This window comes from Bos indicus x Bos taurus, chromosome 5, assembly GCF_003369695.1.
Source record: "Bos indicus x Bos taurus breed Angus x Brahman F1 hybrid chromosome 5, Bos_hybrid_MaternalHap_v2.0, whole genome shotgun sequence".
Classification (NCBI taxonomy): Eukaryota; Metazoa; Chordata; class Mammalia; order Artiodactyla; family Bovidae; genus Bos; species Bos indicus x Bos taurus.
The window spans coordinates 55,743,430-55,764,216 of record NC_040080.1 but is presented as its reverse complement, the minus strand read 5'-3'; the positions used below and the strand labels follow the sequence as shown (position 1 = coordinate 55,764,216).

Genomic DNA, 20,787 nt, shown 5'->3' with positions numbered 1-20,787 from the left:
ACTTAGGGAGACAGTGAAGGACAGGGAAGCCTGGCTGGCTGCAGTCCATGGGGTCGCCAAGAGATGGACATGACTGAGGGACTGATCAACAAGGACAACAACTGTTTATCAAATGCATTATTACCTAGCATGTACCAGGTCCTGTTCTAGATGCTTTACTTATATATTGTTAAACCTGTTAGTAATCCTGCAGCGTCACTGGTGTTTTCTCCATTTTATAGATGAGGAAACTGAAGCCCAGAGAAAGAAATGAAGCTACTGAGGTTCACCCAGAATTCAGTCTAGACTGTCTCACTCCAATGTCCAGCCCCTTTTTTTAATCACACTACTCTTGCATTTATATACCCAGATTTAAGCTTCTTTGCACAAAGTTGTTTGTATGGCCCAGGTTCATTTTTCCCATGGGTTTCAGTTCATTTTGCCTACTTCATTAAAAAATAGTGGTAAGTAATTTGTGATGGTGAATCAAAGTGTGTGATAAAGGAATAATGTCAACAGTATACTGCTATTACTAAAAAACGAAATGAGTCCAATGACGTTTGGAGACTTGGTCGGTTTAAAAGTAATGTTTCCTAATTTATATTTTCCCATTCAGTTTTTTCGTATTTACTGTACTTTTTATTAAGCAGCACTCTTTTTGTTTTTTTCTCTGTCAATTTCAATTTAAGTTTGGAGATAATGAAAGTTCAGTTATTTCAGTAATTGTTTTTCAAGCTGACTGTTGTGAGGAAAGTAAGGGGTTAAGGTTAATGCATACATACTGTAAACTGGCTGTACTTCTGTGTGGGTGTGTTTTACTTTCTTCCTATTATTTGTTTCTCCCTCTACTTTGTTATTTTTTAAATTCTTAATGAAACTTGAAGTGTACATAGTATTTGAGAGAATAGGAAACTTGAGTCTGTCAGTCAGTTGTCTCACTTTGAATTTCCCTGTTTTAATTGAAATGTAACTACCATAGAGAAATGCCTCAGAAGTAATGTTTACAAGATGCAGCCAATAATTATAATTGTTATCTCTTCAGTGTTTCTCCTTCTAAAAACTCAAAAAGTTTTCTCATATTGCATTGTTACAAAATAGGGGTTTTAACAGAAAGTTGCTATGTATCTTGTCAATGAATTACCAATTTTCAAAGAACTAAAATATGATGAAATGTAGCAGATACACTAAATGCAGTTTCATTTTTACTGCTGTAAGGGTCTTTTACAATATTATGACCATCAGTCATATGTTAGATATTGCTGAAGTGCTGACTGGTAGAGATTTCTACCTCCTCTCACAAAAACAAACTTTTCTGTAAGACAGTATAAGCTATGGTGAAGGGCTCACTTTACATAGAATTTTAAATATTGTGACTTTTGTTTTTCTTTGGATGACTTGTTAATGTTTTTGATTGCCAAAATAAAATTGGCTGTTGAAAAAAATTACTTAACTTTGTTCAGGAATTTTTTTCTCTCACCCTCACACAGTTTGGAAAACACTGTGACCAGAGTAACATAATTAAGTACTGTCCTGCAGATTGCTTTTGGTTGCATGACATATAATGGACATCTTTTCATATCAATACAAACAGTTCTTATTCTTTCAAGTGGCCGAATGAATCCACTGTATGAATGTCCTGTATGTTATTTTAGAGGTTTCCTGTTAATAGACATTTAATGTTGTTTTACATTTCTTTATGTGGAAACAGTGTCAGAGTTTATTTTTTGGGGCTCCAAAATCACTGCAGATGGTGACTGCAACCATGAAATTAAAAGACACTTACTCCTTGGAAGGAAAGTTATGACCAACCTAGATAGCATATTCAAAAGCAGAGACATTACTATGCCAACAAAGGTTCGTCTAGTCAAGGCTATGGTTTTTCCTGTGGTCATGTATGGATGTGAGAGTTGGACTGTGAAGAAGGCTGAGCGCCGAAGAATTGATGCTTTGGAACTGTGGTGTTGGAGAAGACTCTTGAGAGCCCCTTGGACTGCAAGGAGATCCAACCAGTCCATTCTGAAGGAGATCAGCCCTTGGGAGTTCTTTGTAAGGAATGATGCTAAAGCTGAAACTCCAGTACTTTGGCCACCTCATGCGAAGAGTTGACTCATTGGAAAAGACTCTGATGTTGGGAGGGATTGGGGACAGGAGGAGAAGGGGACGCCAGAGGATGAGATGGCTGGATGGCATCACTGACTCGATGGACGTGAGTCTGGGTGAACTCCGGGAGTTGGTGATGGACAGGAAGGCCTGGCGTGCTGTGATTCATGGGGTCACAATGAGTTGGACACGACTGAGTGACTGAACTGAGCTGAACTGATGTTAGTGTATATGCATGTTTTCCATTGTATACATATGCCTGCAATATGGGAGACCTGGGTTCGATCCCTGGGTTGGGAAGATCCCCTGGAGAAGGAGATGGCAACCCACTCCAGTATTCTTGCCTGGAAAATTCCATGGACGGAGGGGTCTGACAGGTGACAGTCCATGGGATTGCGAAGGGTCAGACAAGACTGAGCGACTTCACTTTTCACTTTCATGTTTTCCATTGATTCTTTTAGTCTGTCATATATAAAGGTGAACTGATTTTAAGTTTTGTGTTTTTTTTTTAAACATTTCTTGGCTCCTTCCTCTCAAAGCCAGCAGTGTGACAATCTTTCTCCACCTCTATTCTCACATCCCCTTCTCTGGCTCTGACCTTTCTGCCTCCCACTTATAAGAATTTTTGTTATTATAATGGGCTCACCAGGAAAACCTCCCATTTTCTTAGGCCCTTAATTTACTCAATCAGCAGGGTCCATTTTGCTCATGAAAACAGTATATTCACAGGTTTGGGGGTTATTACATAGATGTCTTTGGGGTTCATTATCCTGTCTGCTGCAAATGGAGTTTATTTAAAAGATGTAATAAAAATGTACTTATCCAGTAGGACAGCCATATGAATTCCTGAGTAGTATATTGACCCCAGAGCCCTTGCCTGTTGGCACAGCTCTTCTGTCCTGTTCATTTGGATCCTCGGCTAAATGTACACCAGATTTAGTCTTTTTTTTTTTTTCAGTGATTTTCTGTCAGGTAGCTCACTTGACCTGCTGGTACCTTGACTAGTAACTACTTCACATATTTCTCCTTGGACATGTATGATGGGAGGCAAGATTATTTATCAGTTCAGGTCCCATAATAAACAAAAATGAAAAATAATAAATAATACCCCCAAAAGTTTCCTGTTAGATACTTGTTTGCTGTGTGTCGGCTTCCAAGACTTGCACCACATTTTACCTATCTGGTTTTTCCTAGAGATGTTCACACATCCATCTTCCACTGCAAGTGTTTTCCTAAACTTTCAGCTTGAATACTTCTCTCAACACTACTTCCAGTAGCAATCCTGTAATAGACTTGCCTCCCTGGCAGCTCACATGGTAAAGAATCTGCCTACAGTACAGGAGACCCAGGTTCAATGCCCAGAGGTCTAGAAGATTCCCCTGGAGAAGGAAATGGCTACCAACTCCAGTTCTTGCCTGGAGAATTCCATGGACAGAATTAAGTATATACTATTTCTTCATTATTTCTGTACATTGCTTGACCAAGTTGCGACCCTATGGACTTAATTCTGTCCATGGAATTCTCCAGGCAAGAACTGGAGTATAAAACACTGTATAAATAAGGAATTGGGAGAAATGCTAGGTGAATTCAAGAGCTACAGATATAAGCAGAATTAATTTAGGCCAATCAGGAAGGGCTCCTGGGAGAAGGTAAATCAGAAGAGTTGTAAACCTGGAATAATCTAGATGAGGACTCTGTCCCTCCTGTTGACTCTTTTTCTCCTGTTTAAATGTTGGATTTTCTCAGGACTTGTTCTAGGCCCTAATCACTGTTTTCTCCATTTTTTTTTTTCCAGAAAGGTCTCACTCTTTCTAGCGGCTTTATCTCCCAAGGATTGCTGACAATTTCTGTCTCCTCCCAAACTTTCCAACTGCCAACTGCCAAAATGACATTTTGGCTTGAATGTCTTTAAAGGCGTCTCAAATGAAACATGACCAAAACACAGCGCTTTTGCCATCTCTGCTGGGTTCCCTGCTTCAGTCTGTTCAGATGCCCATCATCCTCATCTCACAAAACACTGCCATCATCTATTTGCTCAGTTGCTTAAACCAGAAAACCTGGAGTCGTTCCTGACAATTCACTCTGCGCCCACATCCTTTGCCTTCACCCTCCATCTCTAACCGTTATCAAGTCTTGATTCTTAACTCAAAAATAGATGTCGGATCCATCCAGTTCTCTCTGGTTGAGACGTTACCAGCGCCCCTCCTCAGTCATCATCATTTGTCGCTGAACTACTGCGGTGGGTCCACTCCTCTTCCCCTTCCAGGCTGTTCTCCATCTCATCTCCTACGTGCTCAGTGTCCTTTGCTCTCCCACCACTCCTCTCTGCTTCTCCTTCTCTCACTGAAGCCACTGATTCTTTTTCCCACATCTCTACCCACCTGTCCTTCTGTTTCCTTCCCTCTTTTCTCTGTTAAACCCGTCACTATTTTGCTCCCATGTCTCCCGCCCCGCTGCAGGAGATCTGGTAAAACTATGAATTACATTATGTCTTTCCTTTGGTTAAAACTCTTCCATGGCTTCCTACTGCACTTAGAATAAAATCCAATTTCCTCAACTTGGCTTTGTGTGGTGGGGCTACTGCCTAACTTTGCAGCCCTATCCTAAGGCACACATGCTCCACGCTTCAGTCATACTGGCTTCTTTCAGTCCTCAGAATGCACCAAATGCTCTCTGTTCAGAGTCTTTGTAAAAAGTATTCTCTATGCATAGAACTTTTCCTCTTCTCTCTCCCTGGCTGATTCCCACCATTCTTCAAGTTCATGTTTTTCCTCTGGCAAAACCATTACTATATCACTCAGTCTGAGTCTTTAAAGTAGGCCCCTGCTGTTCTCTCTCTGTTCTTTCCTCCAAAGCAATTATCATGATTTAACATTGTATATTCATCTGTATATTCACTAATGTACACAAACGAATGCAGTGGCTCCATGAGAGCATCACTGCGTCTCTTGCCTGGGGTGCCTAGTTTAATGAAGGGTGTGAGTAAATACTTGGGTAAATGAAGGAATGGCCATGCTTGGATGAACATGTAGTCTGAACTGTGATGGAGCCACAGAAATGAGCAAAACTGGTAGAGAGGATGCTGAGGAGACAGCTTGAGTGGAGCAAAGAGCCTCTTTGTGACACACCGGAAGACTTATTCTAGCAATAGACTTGTAGGTCACAAATCCATATTTGAGTATACTCCCAATTAAGTTGTTGGTCTTTTAGAGTTTTTAATGTTCATTTATGGGCTTCCCTTGTGGCTCAGCTGGTAAAGAATCTGCCTGCAATGCGAGAGACCTGGGTTCGGTCCCTGGGTTGGAATGATCCCCTGGAGAAGAGGAAGACTACCCATTCCAGTATTCTGGCCTGGAAAGTTCCATAGACTGTATATAGTCCATTGGTTCACAAAGAGTCGTTCGTTTATAACTGTATTACAATATGTTGTAAATTTTTTATGTTAGAAAAAAGAAGCTTTCCAAATTATATTTAATGATTTCTCAGTATTTTATCTCTTTTTAATTTGATGAATTATGTTAAGTGCACTATAATTATGTTTCCTCATGGTATCATCACAACAACTCACTTGTTAAGTGTCAGTATGTGTCAGGTACTTTATTTGTATCACCTCATTTAATCTTTACATGAAGCAGACAAGGGAGGTGGTGGTATCCCATTTACAAATGAGAACATGGATTCAGAGAAGTTAACTACCCTAAAGTAAAAAAGAAAGTGAAGTTACTCGGTCGTGTTCAACTCTTTGCCACCCCATGGACGGTAGCCCTACCAGGCTCCTCTATGCATGGGATTTTCCAGACAAGAGTCCGGGAGTGGGTTACCATTTTTTTCTCCAGGGGATCTTCCCAACCCAGGGATCGAACCCAGGTCTCTTGCATTGCAGGCAGACACTTTACTGTCTGAGCCACCAGGGAAGCTAACTAACTATCCCAAGATCATCTGTAATTCAAACCAGATGGATCTGCTACTTTCTACTACCCCAATGGTGCCTTTATGGTGACTTATTTTGTACATTAAAAAACATGAACTGTGTTCTGTATGAATTTGTTGTTCATTCGCTAAGTCCTATCTGACTCAACGTGACTCTATGAACTGCAGAACGCAAGGCTCCTTTGTCCTCTACTATCTTGGAGTTTGCTCAGATTCATGTCCATTGAGTTAATGGTGCTATCTAACCATCTCATCCTCTGCCTTCTCCAAAAGGATCCCTTCTCCTTTTGCCTTCAGTCTTCCATAGCATCAGGGTCTTTTCCAATGTGTTGGCTCTTCTCATCAGGTGGTCAAAGTATTGGAGCTTCAGCTTCAGCATTAGTCCTTACAATGAATATTCAGTGTCGATTTCCTTTAGGATTGACTGGTTTGATCTCCTTGCTGTCCAAGGGACTCTCAAAATCTTCTCCAGCACCACAATTCAAAAGCATCAATTCTCTGGCGCTCAGCCTTCTTTTTGGTCCAGCTCTCACATCTATGCTGCTGCTGCTGCTGCTGCTAAGTCATTTCAGTCGTGTCCAACCCTGTGTGACCCCAGAGACGGCAGCCCACCAGGCTCCCCTGTCCCTGGGATTCTCCAGGCAAGAACACTGGAGTGGGTTGCCATTTCCTTCTCCAATGCATGAGAGTGAAAAGTGAAAGTGAAGTTGCTCAGTCGTGTCCAACTCCTAGCGACCTCATGGACTGCAGCCTACCAGGCTCCTCCATCCATGGGATTTTCCAGGCAAGAGTACTGGAGTGGGGTGCCATTGCCTTCTCCGTCTCACATCCATACATGACTGTAAAAACTGTGGACCTTTGTCGGCAAAGTGATGTCTCTGCTTTTTAATACACTCTCTACGTTTGTCATAGTTTTCCTTCCAAGGAGCAAGTGTCTTTTAATTTCATGGCTGCAGTCTCCATCTACAGTGATTTTGGAGCTCAAGAAAATAAAATCTGTCACTGTTTCCACTTTTTCCCCTATTTGCCATGAAGCAGTGTGACCAGATACCATGACCTTAGTTTTTTTTCGTGTTGTGTTTCAAGTCAACTTTTTCACCCTCTTCCTTTACCCTCATCAAGAAGTTCTTTAGTTCCTCTTCACTTTCTGCTATTAGAGTAGTATCATCTGTATGTCTGAGGTTGTTGTTATTCCACCCAGCAATCTTGATTCCAGCTTGTGGTGTATCCAGCCTGGCATTTCACATGATGTACTCTGCATATAGATTAAATAAGCACGGTGACAATATACAGCTTTGTTGTACTCCTTTCCCAGTTTTGAGCTAGTCATTCCGTGTCCAATTCTAACTGTTGCTTCTTGACCCACATACAGATTTCTCAGGAAACAGGTAAGGTGGACTGGTACTCCCATCTCTTGTTGTGCATGGTCAAAGGCTTTAGTTAATGAAGCAGAAGTAGATGTTTTTCTGAGATTCCTTTGCTTTTCCCATGATTAAAAAAAATGTTGGCAATTTGATCTCTGGTTCCTCTGCCTCTTTGGAACCCAGCTTGTACATCTCCAAGTTCTCAGTTCACATACTGCTGAAGCCTCTAGCATGAGGAATTTTGAGCATAACCTTGCTAGCATGTGAAATGAGCACAATTGTAGTTGGAACATTCTTTGGCATTGCCCTTCTTTGGGATTGGAATGAAAACTGACCTTTTCCAATCCTGTGGCCACTGCTGAGTTTTCAAAATTTGCTGGCATATTGAGTGTAGCACTTTAACAGCATTATCTTTTAGGATTTGAAATAGCTCAGCTGGAATTGTCACCTCCACTAACTTTATTCAAAGTAATGCTTCCTAAGGCCCACTTGACTTCACATTCCAGGATGTCTGGCTCTAGGTGAGTGACCACACCATCGTGGTTATTTGGGCATTAAGACCTTTTTTGTATAGTTCTTCTGTGTATTCTTGCCACCTCTTCTTATCTCTTTTGCTTCTGTTAGGTCCTTACTGTTTCTGCCCTTTATTGTGCCCATCTTTCCATGAAATGTTCCCTTGATATCTTTCCATGAAACATTCCCTTGATATCTTCAGTTTTGTTGAGATTTCTAGTCTTTCCCATTCTATTGTTTTCCTCTGTTTTGAATTGTTGATTTATGTAGGCTTTTTTTTTTTTTAAATAGTGTTTCCTTGCTGTTCTCTGGAACTTTGCATTCACCTGGATTTATATTTCCCTTTTGCCCTTGCCTTTAGTTTCTCTTCTTAGCTATTTGTAAAGCCGCCTCAGACAACCACTTTGCCTCCTTGCATTTCTTTTTCTTGGGGATAGTTTTGGTCACCACCTTCTGTACAATGTAATGAACCTCTGTCCATAGGTCTTCAGGCACTCTGTCTACCAGATCTAATGCCTTGGATCTATTTGTCGCTTTCCCTGTATAATCCTAATGGATTTAATTTAAGTCATACCTGAATGATCTAGTGGTTTTCCCTACTTTGTTCAGTTTAAGCCTGAGTTTTGCAATAAGAAGCTCATGTTCTGAGACACAGTCCACTCCAGGTCTTTTTTTTTTTTTTCTCACTGTATAGAACTTCTCCATCTTCAGCTGCAAAAAATACAATCAATCTGATTTTGGTGTTGACCATCTGGTGATGTCCATGTATAGAGTCTTCTCTTGTATTGTTGGAAAAGGGTGTTTGCTATGACCAGTGTGCTCTCTTGACAAAACTGTTGGCCTTTGTCTTGCTTCATTTTGTACTCCAGAAAACCAACATTTGCCTGTTATTCTATGTACCTCTTGACTTCCTACTTTTGCATTCCAATCCCCTATGATGAAAAGGACATCTTTCTTTGGTGTTCTAAAAGGTTTTATAGTCTTCATACAACCAATCAATGTTAGCTTCTTCAGCATCAGTGGTTGAAGCGCATAGACTTGTATTACTATGATGTTGAATGGTTTGCCTTGAAAGTGAACCGAGATCATTCTGTTATTTTTGAGGTTGCACCCAAGTACTGCATTTTGGACTCTTTTATTGACTATGAGGACTAATCCATTTCTTCTAAGGGATTCTTGCCCACAATAGTAGATACAATGGTCATCTAAATTAAATTTGCCCATTCCTGTCTATTTTAGTTCACTGATTCCTGAGATGTTTAGTCTTGCCATTTCGTGTTTGACCACATCCAATTTACCTTGTATCATGGACCTAACTTTGCATGATCCTGTGCAGTATTGTTCTTTACCATATCAGACTTTACTTTCACCACCAGGCATATCCACTGAGCATAAAATGAGCACATAATGCATATAAACTGAGCATTGTTTTCACTTTGGCCCGACCATTTCATTCTTTCTGGAGCTATTTGTAATTGCCCTCTGGTCTTCCCCAGTAGTATATTGGACACCTTCCAACCTGGGGGCCTCATTTTCTGGTGTCATATCTTTTTGTCTTTTTGTACTGTTTGTGAGGTTCTCATGGCAAGAATACTGAAGTGGGTTACCATTTCCTCCTTCAGAGTACCACGATTTGTCAGAACTCTGCACTATGACCCGTCTGTCTTGGGTGGCCTTGCACGGCATGGCTCATAGTTTCGTTGAATTACGCAAGCCCCTTCACTACGACAAGGCTGTGATCCATGAAGGGGATGGTATGAATATAGCATTTCTATTTTCTCTTCTAGGCAACTAAGAAATATTTAACTCAGAATTTTAAAGCTGAGAAGATAGTTTTTTTATTCCCGTGAACAAATCAGGATATTTTCTTCAACTATTTTTCCAAATGAAGCATTAAAAATGATGAAATGTTTTTTGACACACAGAAGGGAGTACCAAGTAATGTAAGAACACTTGTGTCCTCACCACTTCTCCTGAATGAGAATCTTGTTGGTACCGTTGCCTCTGTGCATTCCATCCCAATCTCACGTTCCTTCCCTCCTCAGCAGTGACCACTGTGCCAACCTGGGCATTTATCATATCCCTGCAGCTTGTGTGTCTTGGCAGTTATCTGTCAGCTGGGTGCTATCGGTGTGTTGCAGTGGCAGTTAATGTTATTTTTCTGAGGAATCTTACTTTATTTCTTTGCTTTTTGGCCATTATTTTACAAATCGGCTCCTGTTTTGTTCCAGGACTGAGCCATGCCACTTGCGCTCTCCCCACCATATTTTATTAATATAATGTGATTAGGAATTAAAATGTACTCGGTTTCGGAGCCTACAGCTGTGGAACAAAGGAGCAGCTCCACAGGCTGGCATTTTTTTTTTTTTTTTAATTCCCATCATGATCTGAAGTCAAATTGGTATAAAGAGCCTTACCATAAATAATCTTAAGGATCTCATGGCTGAAACTATTTCTGAGGGTTGTTGTTCAGTCAGTAAGTCATGTCCAACTCTTTTGTGACCCCATGGGCGAAGTGGACTAGGTCCAAATTCAGTTCCAGTTTCAGGTAGATGAGCTTATTATGTGCTTCTAACATTTTCTCCAGATTTAAAAAATTGAGCATGGTATGCCTCACTTGTGGTTTGTCTTGTTGAAGACTTGCATTAGCAAATAGTCTGGCCTTGGTCACATGAGAGCTTCCCACTGCCACCCCCCACCACCCCCTCCAGATCTAAAGGAAAAGACTTCCTCAAGATGGCACAGAATTAAAATAGTCTTCTCCAAAAAGACAGACAAAAAACAGAAACCAAAAAGGCCAGTAAGTTGCTAATTAAGATGCAGCTCCAAAGTGAAGAGTTGCTGATTCAGTGTAATTAGTTTATGTGGGAAAAAAATGTAGAGACTGAGACTTTTAGGGAAAGATAGATAAGAGGAAAGTAGGTAATAAGCTGAATAAGCAGCAAGAATTGCAGTCGTGATGCAGGTTAGGGACTGGGCTAGCAGTAGACAAGAAGCTGCTTTGGGATTGTATACTTGAGACAAAAATGGCTTAGAAAGAGAATGGCTCGAAAATATCAAATCACTGGCTCTTAGTATCTGGAACACGGTGAATACTCTGGAGTTAATTGATGATTCACTGATAGAGTCTCATCAACTAATAAATGTTTTCCAGTAAGAGCATATATTTGTGTACATGATAGTTTTCCACATATGAAGATGTGTTATAACTTATCTGAGTAACATTTATTAAATAACTACTTTTAAAAGGTAATCAAGATGGTTGTCCTTTTGTCATCTTTAAAGTAGTTCTATGAGATAAGGGTGATGTGGGAAAATATATATATGTACGTGTATATATATTATATTTAAATAGACTCTGCTAAAGTTCAGTGACTGAAGGTTGTGCACAAATTCTTCATTTCTTTCATAAAACTAATTTTGTCGAATTTTCTGTAAAAAGTGCAACTGCTAAACATTCTTGTGATAGCTTCTTTGTGACTGTGTCACTGTTCTTGATTTGCACACGCCTTATAATTTAAGCCTTCTTTTGTTTGGGGTTGGCAGTTCCAACTGTTCAAGCTCTTGTCTGATTATGTGGGACTCCTTATTTTAATAGGAGCAGCTTCTCTGCTGCATTTTTTAAAAATGGTCTCGGAAGCTTCTTACTGTGGATCTTTGTTAGGGACAAAGGATTATTTATGCTAAAGGAAAATGTATTCCCCACTGAATTAGCTCGTGGGAAGCATAACAAGCTCATTAGTAATGCTCAATTGTACTTTGGCCTTTTGCTAGGGTAGAGAGAAGGAAAAATGATATCAGGAACATTCTGCTGTTCTCTGACTTCTTACAAAACCAACGTGATGTGTAACATCAGACTTTTCAGATAGGTTTAGCTCCATTTCAGCTTTGGTACCAGATGTGTTCCTGAGAGGAAAGTGGAATGTGTAGTGGTCACCGTGCCTGAGGTATGTTTGGTATGACTTAGGGGAAGAAAGTCACTTTTCCTGGGAAATGGATAACATTATAGCCATAAGCCATTTCCTATTTTTTTCTAAGAATGTTTTAATGGTGGTTTACAATTAAAAAATAGACCAGTATATTATGCTGCTCTCAGCAATCTAAAAATTCTAGGTTTTATATAGTCTATATTATTCTGAATGTTTTCAAACTCTTTTTTTCCTCTGAAAATATATTAAAGAATTGTATTAATCTAACTTAATTAAAGTTGTATTTTTTTTCTTGTAGATTTCAAGAATAGTACTTGAGAGTTTGAATTCCTGTTCCTTTTGGGTTTTTGGCTTTAACACCTCGTGGAGAAAATAACTTATGAAAAATTATTATAGAAAGGTATTGAGTGTTGTTTCATAGTTAAAATTGATATTTTTTCTTTTTTACCTTATTGTATGGTAGAAGAGGCTTATGGTTTAGCCTCTTGTGAATTTATACGAAGTTTAGATAAACTTACATGATCTTTTTGTAAAGATCAGATGAAAGATACTTTCAGTATCAGTCATTGTGATGTTTGTATTATACTTACAGTGTCTTCACAGGGAGAAATTCTGGGACATTTTTCATTTAAAACTAAGTTTTATTGTTAATTTTATTTTACTAGTCAGATGCTTTAAGAGTTTCTTTGATATTAGTGCCAGAAACTACATATTAAAGTGTTTCAGGTTTTCCTTTCTCAAATGAGGAGTACTTTTATGAAGAAGCTAGGAGTATGATTGAATTCTCCTATCATCAAATAACTCCAAATAGAAGAAAAAGTATTAGGTTTTCTGTCGAATAGAATAAAGCAGATTCCTTATAAGTTGAGGGTTTGGGGGAATGGAAAAGCTACCATTGTGTTAATATTAATGTTTTGTTTTATTTTCAGAACAGCAGTGTCATTTCAGTATAGATGACCATGCTGCCTGCAATTCAAGTAAGTGGTTTCCTTGGGAAAATATGTATTTGAAATAATGAGATCAGTGTAACAAGATTGCAATAATTAGTAGAGTTATCACAATTTTTTTTATTGTACTAGTTTTTTAAGCATCAAATTTAATAACAGAAATACTCTATTTTTACTTTCTAGTTCTAAAAAGACTTTAATTTTAAGCATTCATTAATACTGCATATTTTTAAGAATCAAAAATACCTTTAGGGTTGGTGAGTTCATCTTAATTATACTACCCAAGGAAAATAATTAGAATATTTTGTGATTTTCTTCTCATTAGAATTTAGGATGTGTTTGTAGTTAAAAGAGCTTTCAATGAAAACAAATGAAAAATTTTAATTTTATATAATTGTACATGTGTCCTTTAATGCCTGTAAGTAACATGGTATTAAAACTTAAAATTTAAAGTGTGGATTTTTTTAGTTAGTTTTTTGGTGAGGAGAAGCAAGATGGAAATAATGAGATAAACCAGAATCATCTTGCATTTGAATTTGAATCATTTCCAGAGTTAGTACTTATTCTTATATCCTTTAAAGTTTTCTTTCTTTTGATATACATAGAACATGACTGAATTTTAACTTAAAACTGCCTGGAAGGTCTACTTAGAAAGATGCAAGCAACTGATAATAAAGTTTGCCCTGAAAAGTGAGAATTGTAGTGTCAATCAGATTCCATGTCTGATTTTAGTTCTGCCACTCTATGAGGTTCTGGCAAGTTATTTTACCTCTCTGAGTTCCCACTTCTTGCCTCTAAGGTGAGGATAATAGCACTTATTTTTTAGGTAGTTGTGAGGAATCAGTGAGATTGATGCGTCCTGGAATGTGTTACATACTAGGCACCTAAGAAGTTTGGTTGTATCATTGGTACAACAAAATTACCCAAATGTAAAACTGGAGATTATACCTGTGTCATGAGAGTCTTTTTTTTTTTTTAATTAAGAAAGACGACATCAAGATAACAGTGGGTGATAGCCTAGAGAAGATAATTTATTAAATGGTTAAGAACAACTCAGGCTGTGTTGTTGCTTTCTCTCCTCCTGTGCTGTGCAGCTCTGTCTTCCAACTCTGCTAGTAAACACTTTCATAGTGTTTTCCTTTGGGGCTTCCTTGATAACTCAGTTGGGTAAAGAATCCACCTGCAATGCAGGAGACCCTAGTTCGATTCCTGGGTCAGGAAGATCCCCTGGAGAAGGGATAGGCTACCCACTCCAGTATTCTTGGGCTTCCCTTGTGGCTCAGCTGGTAAAGAATCTGCCTGCAATGCGGGAGATTCTTGGGCTGGGAAGATCTCCTGGAGAAGGGAAAGGCTACCCACTCCAGTATTCTAGCCTGGAGAATTCCATGGAATGTACAATCCATGGGGTCACAGAGTCAGACACGAATGAGCGACTTTCACTTCCCTTTGGGACTTGGCAGTTCATGGCAGTCTCCCAAAAGGTCTTATTTGGGTCCTCTCTAATCCACATTGAGTATGCTCAGAACTTCTTATTCCTAAAAACCATTTTTATCTTGAGTATTTACATCTGTCTGTTTTTAACCAGGTCTCTGCATGTCATCAATTTCATGTTGATTATGTTTTCTTCCTTATTGAGTGCTTTTTATCATTGCACATTGACCATATTTTTCTCATTTCCATCCTGCTGGCCATTAATACTTTCTTGATGAATTTTTTTTTTTTCACAGTGTTTTCTTGTAGTTCCATGAACCTTTCTCTCATCTAGATTACACAGATCCACCTCTAGTGATCCTTTTTCAAGAGTACTCTTGGCATCCCTCATGGAAGTTTTTGCTTCTTTCCCTGGTGAATGTGAGAACTTCCTAGGATTTTCACCTCTTTGCTAATTAGACTTTATTATTCCTAAATGCCTTGCAGAGAGGAGGCACCCAGTAGACAGCTGTTTTCATTTTGTTTCTTATTCACTTAATTCATGAAGGTCTTCCTTGCCCCTTTTTATGTCCATGGTTCTGATTAGTAAATAAACTTAGAGTCTAAAAATCAGTGAACTATAGCTCCTAAACTTTTTTGGGTCCTAGTTCCTTTTGGGAGAAGGCAATGGCAACCCACTCCAGTACTCTTGCCTGGAAAATCCCATGGACGGAGGAGCCTGGTAGGCTGCGGTCCATGGGGTCACTAAGAATTGAACACGACTGAGCAACTTCACTTTCACTTTTCACTTTCATGCATTGGAGAAGGAAATGGCAACCCACTCCAGTACTCTTGCCAGGAGAATCCCAGGGTCGGCAGAGCCTGGTGGGCTGCTGTCTATGGGATCGCACAGAGTCGGACACCACTGAAGTGACTTAGCTGCAGCAGCAGCAGCAGTCCCTTTTGAAAACCTGACAAAAACTATGAACTCTCTCTCTCTCAGAAAAGGATTGTTTGTACATAGACCTAAATTTTTGCCTAAATGTCAGTTAGGTTAAATCAGTAAGTTGTGTACTGATTCAAGTTCTTCTGTAGACGGCCTATGGTTAGGAATCTTTGCAATATGACAGTTTTCAGCATGTTTGAGGACAGTCTTTATACATGCAGACTTTGTTGTTAACATCTAACTTTTAGCAACGTTGATATGCCAATTGATTTACAATGTTGTGTTGGTTTTTGCTGTACAACAATGTGAATCAGTCATAATTATATATATCCCCTCCCTCTAAAGTTTCCCTCTCCTCCCCACCAATCCCACCCTTCTAGGTCATTATAGAGCACCAGACTGGGCTCCCTGTGTTATACAGCAGCTCCCCACCATCTGTTTTACACGTGATAGTGTACAGATGTCAGTGCTGCTGTCTCAGCTCAGCCCACCCTCACCTTCCCTGGCTGTGTCCATAGGTCTGTTCTCTACTAGGTTCATCAGCACTATCTTTTCCCCCTAGATTCCATATATATGCATTAATATATGATACTTGTTTCTCTGACTTACTTCATCTGTGTAAGAGGCTCTAGGTTTACCCACCTCACTGCAACTGACTCAAATTCATTCCTTTTTATCAACCCAGGTTTTTATAGTTTTCTGTTTGAAATAATAGGAATATCCAAGTACTCGTCTCCCTAATATGGCAAGAAATTTAGAATGACTTTTGTTAATTTTAACTTCTCCATTTTTGCACATGATTTTTTCGAGACCACCTTCCTAGCTAATACCCATTTTTCTTTGACAAACATTCACATCTTCTCTGACTTTTGTCAGCTCAGTTAAACGACAAATAACATTGTATTGACTATAAAAAACCATTGATTGTAAGATGCATCTTGATTTTGATGGTGCAAAAAGTCATTTGCTAGTATCCCTCAATTTTTCAGCTAATATTTTTGGTTGCATATCATGTGCTAGGTCTTATACTGAATCTTGGGATTACAAACAGAAACAAGATGTGCTTATGAAGGGAAGTTTTAGATATTAAGTTGCTGCTATACTCCCTTTGAAATAATTCTAAGAGAATTTGGGGAAATAAACAAAATCCTTTTCCTAAAACTTTATAGGATCCTCATGTATTTTCCTGAACCACTGCCCCTCAAATAATTTTGTTTCTCTTTGTCTGGGTACTTTTAAGTTTTGCTACTCCTGCTTGCCTCTGGTGGTATATATTCCTTGTCTTTCTTTGCCTTTGGAATTTGTAAAAAATGTGTTTATTTCTTACTACAGCAGATTGGAATGGGCTCTTTATTTTCCTCCAGGTTTGTCTAGACTAACAATGGTGTTGATATAGCTTTTAATTTGATATAGTTAAGACTTGCCTCAAATAAACTTCAGTGAGTTTAATATATTTTAGGGAGGAAATTGTCTGCTTTTAAAAATCAAGAAAGAACTAGATTCACTTGATGTTACCTATATTTATACCTCTTTTTTAGAAAACTTAAAAAATTTTTTACTTAAAAGCAATCACAGACCTACAACTAATTGTTAAGTGCTGAACCATTTGAAAATAGGTTGCAGATCTTGTGCCCCCTTACTTCCAAACTTCAGTAGTTTATTTCTCATGTGCAAGGACTTCCTGCTGTAAAACCACCATGAAATCATCAGAGTCAGGATGTTGACTGACTTGGTGCAGTTGGTGCAGTACTGCCGTCTAATATTCAGACCACTTTCAAATACTGCCAGTTGTCCAATAGTGTCCAGTTCAGAATCACATGTTGCGTTTAGTTGTCGTGTCCCTTCTTCTCTATCAGTCCAGAGCAGTATCTCAGTCTTTGCTTTAATGACCTTGACACTTTTGAATATTATAGACCAATTATTTTGTAGAATGTCCCTCAATTTAGATTTACCTGATATTTCTCGTGATTAGATTGAGGTTATGCATCCTGGCAGGGATATCACAGAGGGATGCTGTTTCATCTCACTACATCCCATCAAGTGGCATACGATTTTGATTTGTCCCATTATTGATCATATTCACTTGTGTCACTCAGTTCAGTTGCTGCCTGATAAGTTTCTCAACTGTGAAATTACTCTTTCTTTCTAATAAGTATTTCTGTGGAAGTTCTTTGAAACTATATGAAAATCTCATCCCTCATCAGAATTCCAGTTTATTCATTTATTTGTAACTGTGTGAACTCAGAGTTGTCCATTTTGTTCAGTATGTTATAATTCCCTTACATCATTATTTTGATGCTCAAATTGTTCTTAATTTAGCCAGCAGAAGTCCCTTCAAGTTGACTTCTGGGTCCTTTTGCATGTCTCCATCATTCTTTAAGTACTTCTTTGCTTTCTGGTAAAAGATACTCCATTCGTACACCATAGAGTTCATTCTAATTTTCTCTCAGTCCATAGTTATACCTCTCTTTTTTGGCAGGAAGAAACCTGGCTCCAACTTGATAAATCCTCATGTCTCCCATCGTTACTGCCACCTCTCCCTAAGTTGATGCCCCTCTCAGCTCAGCTGGGTTCTGACACCCTGCACTGGGACGTTCCCCCACTGTCCCCAGTGGACACCCTCCTTACCTTGCCTGGGGTCTGACCCTGTGCTTGGGGCTGTACCCATGTGTAGTAGATACCCTGTCACCTCACTCGAGCTCTGATCCTCTGTTTCTCCCCTCCTGTGAGAACTCCTTCACCACTTGGACTCTGATACCCTTTCCTCAATTGAAATTTAGCACAGTCTTTTCTCTCAATAATTCTATATTAAAAGTACATCTAATTGTATTTCAAAATTTGCAAGTGTTGGTTTGATAGCATGTTTATGTCAGTTTTTATTTTAAACCAGGGGTTGACCAGTTAGTAAATATTTTTGACTTTGTGAGTTGGTAGGCAAAATTGAAGCTATTATGTAGGTGCTTATATAACTACCATTTTAAAATGTAAAAATCATTTTTAGCTTGTGGGCCTTGCAATAGCAGGTGATGGACCAGATTATATAGGTTTTTTAGATAACACTGTTGTTAGGATTTAAAGTTTATAAAATGCCATCTGTGCACTCATTCATTTATTTGTCCATTATTCAACAAATATTCTTAGGCCCACAAGTGTGTTAGTCGCTCAGTCATGTCCAATTCTTTACGACCCCATCGACTGCAGCCTGCCAGGTTCCTCTGTCCATAGAATTCTCCAGGCAAGACTTCCCTTCTCCAAGGGATCTTCCCAACCCAGAGATCAAACTCAGGTCTTCTACATTCTACAAAGATGTATTATTAACTCAATTTACAACCAAGATGCTGAGACTCTGGTCAGGTAACTCGTTAAACTTACTCAGCTAACAAGTGAAAGAAAAATAATTATGTGTTAACTTTTATCCCCTTGATTTGACAGTAGAATCCATTAGTTAGAGATTCACTTACATTTGTCACAGAATTAAATATGGAAAGTAAGTCAAGCATCTAGACTAATAGTTTGCTTCTAGTTTGTTAACTTTCTCTGAGCTGCTGCAGCTCTGTATACATGTATATTAAATATAGTCTATGATTCATTATTTAAATAAACATTGGAATCCTGACTTTTAACCAGTTGCACCGATTGGTTGATGTTTTCTCTAGGTGTGGTTTGGAGAAGACCTGCCTCTAAGTCCACGGAGTCCTCTGACCCCCAGACACGGGCCAGGTTTGGCTGATGTTTGTCAGTATGATGAGTGGATAGCTGTGAGGCATGAGGCCACCCTGTTGCCCATGCAAGAAGACCTGTCAATCTGGTTAAATGGTTTATTAGGTAAGGCTTTCAAAGATACTCAAAATTATGTTGTCTTACCCAGTAAATGTTTATTGAGAATCTTACTCTTTGTCAAGGAATCATTGTTCCAGAGGTTGGGGATCCTCTAGTGAAGGAAATATTTGATGTCCTTACTTTCACCAAACTTACATTCTATTTTACAGAAGACATTCTGGTTCACTCTGACCCCCAGGGCTTGAATAGTAAGCAAGTTTGAGGCTTAATGGTAGAGGTCAAGTAGTAAAAGCTGTGAATAATCAATGTTTTCATTTTTAATATTAAAAAAAAATTTAAGTGTATTGGTCTCATTTGGGAGTCTATATTTCATTGATTTTTTTCCTCCTTAAACTTGTGTAAAGCATGAGATTTCTGGGTGGAATATATGCTGTAATTAAAATGATTTCTGTTTCCCTGGTGGCTCAGCTGGTGAAGAATCCAGCTGTAATGTGGGAGACCTGAGTTTGATCCCTAGGTTGGGAAGATCTCCTGAAGAAGGGAACGGCTACCCACTCCAGTATTCTGGCCTGGAGAATTCCATGGACTGTACCATCCATGGGGTTGCAAAGAGCTGGACACAACTGAGCAACTTTGACTTCACTTCTGTTTCTGAAGCTCTGAGGGGCATGGGGATATGAAAGCCAGGAGGAAGTGTTGGGATGGGGAATACATGGCATCTTACTTCTTTACTCAGAGGGTATGAGTGCTCTGAACTTGACCCCCGGGGGCAGGGGGTGGGGGAAATCTCTTTTAAATAACAGAATTTTGTGTAGCCTTCCAAAGTTTTCATGAAAAGGTATACATACATCTCATCTATGGTCTTTCAAGATTATTAAACATACACTGAACACTCAATCTAAAGATCTCATATCAGTTTGAAGATTTGGATAATTTTTTTGAAGTTTATTATGTAATAATGCTTCCAAAAAGAGGATTTTAGAGGTGGAAAGCTGGTATTTCCTGAATGCTTGTTATGTTGCTGTTTCATTTTTAAATTGCAACAAAGTCCATCTTATAGAGAATCTTTCCTGTGCATGCAGCTGTAATGTGCAGTGAATCAAAACTGAATAGTGAATATTGAAATATAAAACACTTCAATGTTTTTAAATGAAATACAGTAGATGTCATTTTATTTTTTCTGTGCTTGTGCTTCTATACCACAGATATTTTTGTTTCATTCCACTTTCACTTAATTTGAAAGATAATTCACTTATCTGCTGTTTTAACTGTAATGTCTAAGAGTGAATACCTTGGGTCTGATCTAGTGTTTGTCTAGTGTTTCAGCTATAATCTGATTACATTTAATTAAATTTTAGCCATATTGTTTGAATTTACCATTTCTGGAAGAATCTTAGCTTTGAAATATGTTCTTAGGTATTGAAGTTAAGGCCGAAAGGCTATTGGAAGAACTTGATAATGGAGTGCTGTTATGCCAACTGATTGATGTTCTTCAAAACATGGTGAAAACATGCAACTCTGAAGAACCTGTGGTAAGAAAATGTTTGACAGTAGTGATTTTGTACTTTGGTACATATTGATTTGTTTATGGACACTTTTTATTTCTACAAGATTATAAACTTCCACCTCAACTATATGTAAATCTTGGATAATTTACTTAATATTTTTGAGCATCCGAAAAAAAATTCTCACTTGTAAAATGGAGATATTAACATTTACTTTATAGAATATAGTTTCGAGGAGTCAGCAAAATTAAATGAGATCGTATAGAGATAGTGGTTAGCTTAGTGCCTGGTGTATAGTAAATATGCAATAGCTAGCTCCGCCTGAGAATAACAGTACCTTCCTTATAGGATTACTGTAAGAGTTAAATGAAAAAAGAGGTTATG

At 38.7% G+C, this 20,787-nt stretch overlaps 1 protein-coding gene across 5 annotated transcripts in view; it reads left to right on the top strand.

Annotated features, from left to right (window-relative positions):
• The window catches only part of GAS2L3 (growth arrest specific 2 like 3), a 37,226-nt gene that overhangs the window by 1,703 nt on the left and 14,736 nt on the right, over positions 1–20,787 (top strand). For 4 of the 5 annotated variants that reach the window (XM_027542036.1, XM_027542033.1, XM_027542035.1 and 1 more), the window contains 4 exons: positions 12,114–12,215; positions 12,745–12,792; positions 18,775–18,943; positions 20,315–20,430. In XM_027542036.1, the coding sequence (XP_027397837.1) occupies positions 12,769–12,792; positions 18,775–18,943; positions 20,315–20,430 (309 nt within the window). In that variant the 5' untranslated portion in view covers positions 12,114–12,215; positions 12,745–12,768. Of the gene's footprint in view, positions 1–9,540; positions 11,834–12,113; positions 12,216–12,744; positions 12,793–18,774; positions 18,944–20,314; positions 20,431–20,787 lie in introns of those variants that run through there. The other variant, XM_027542037.1, reaches the window with a different exon arrangement.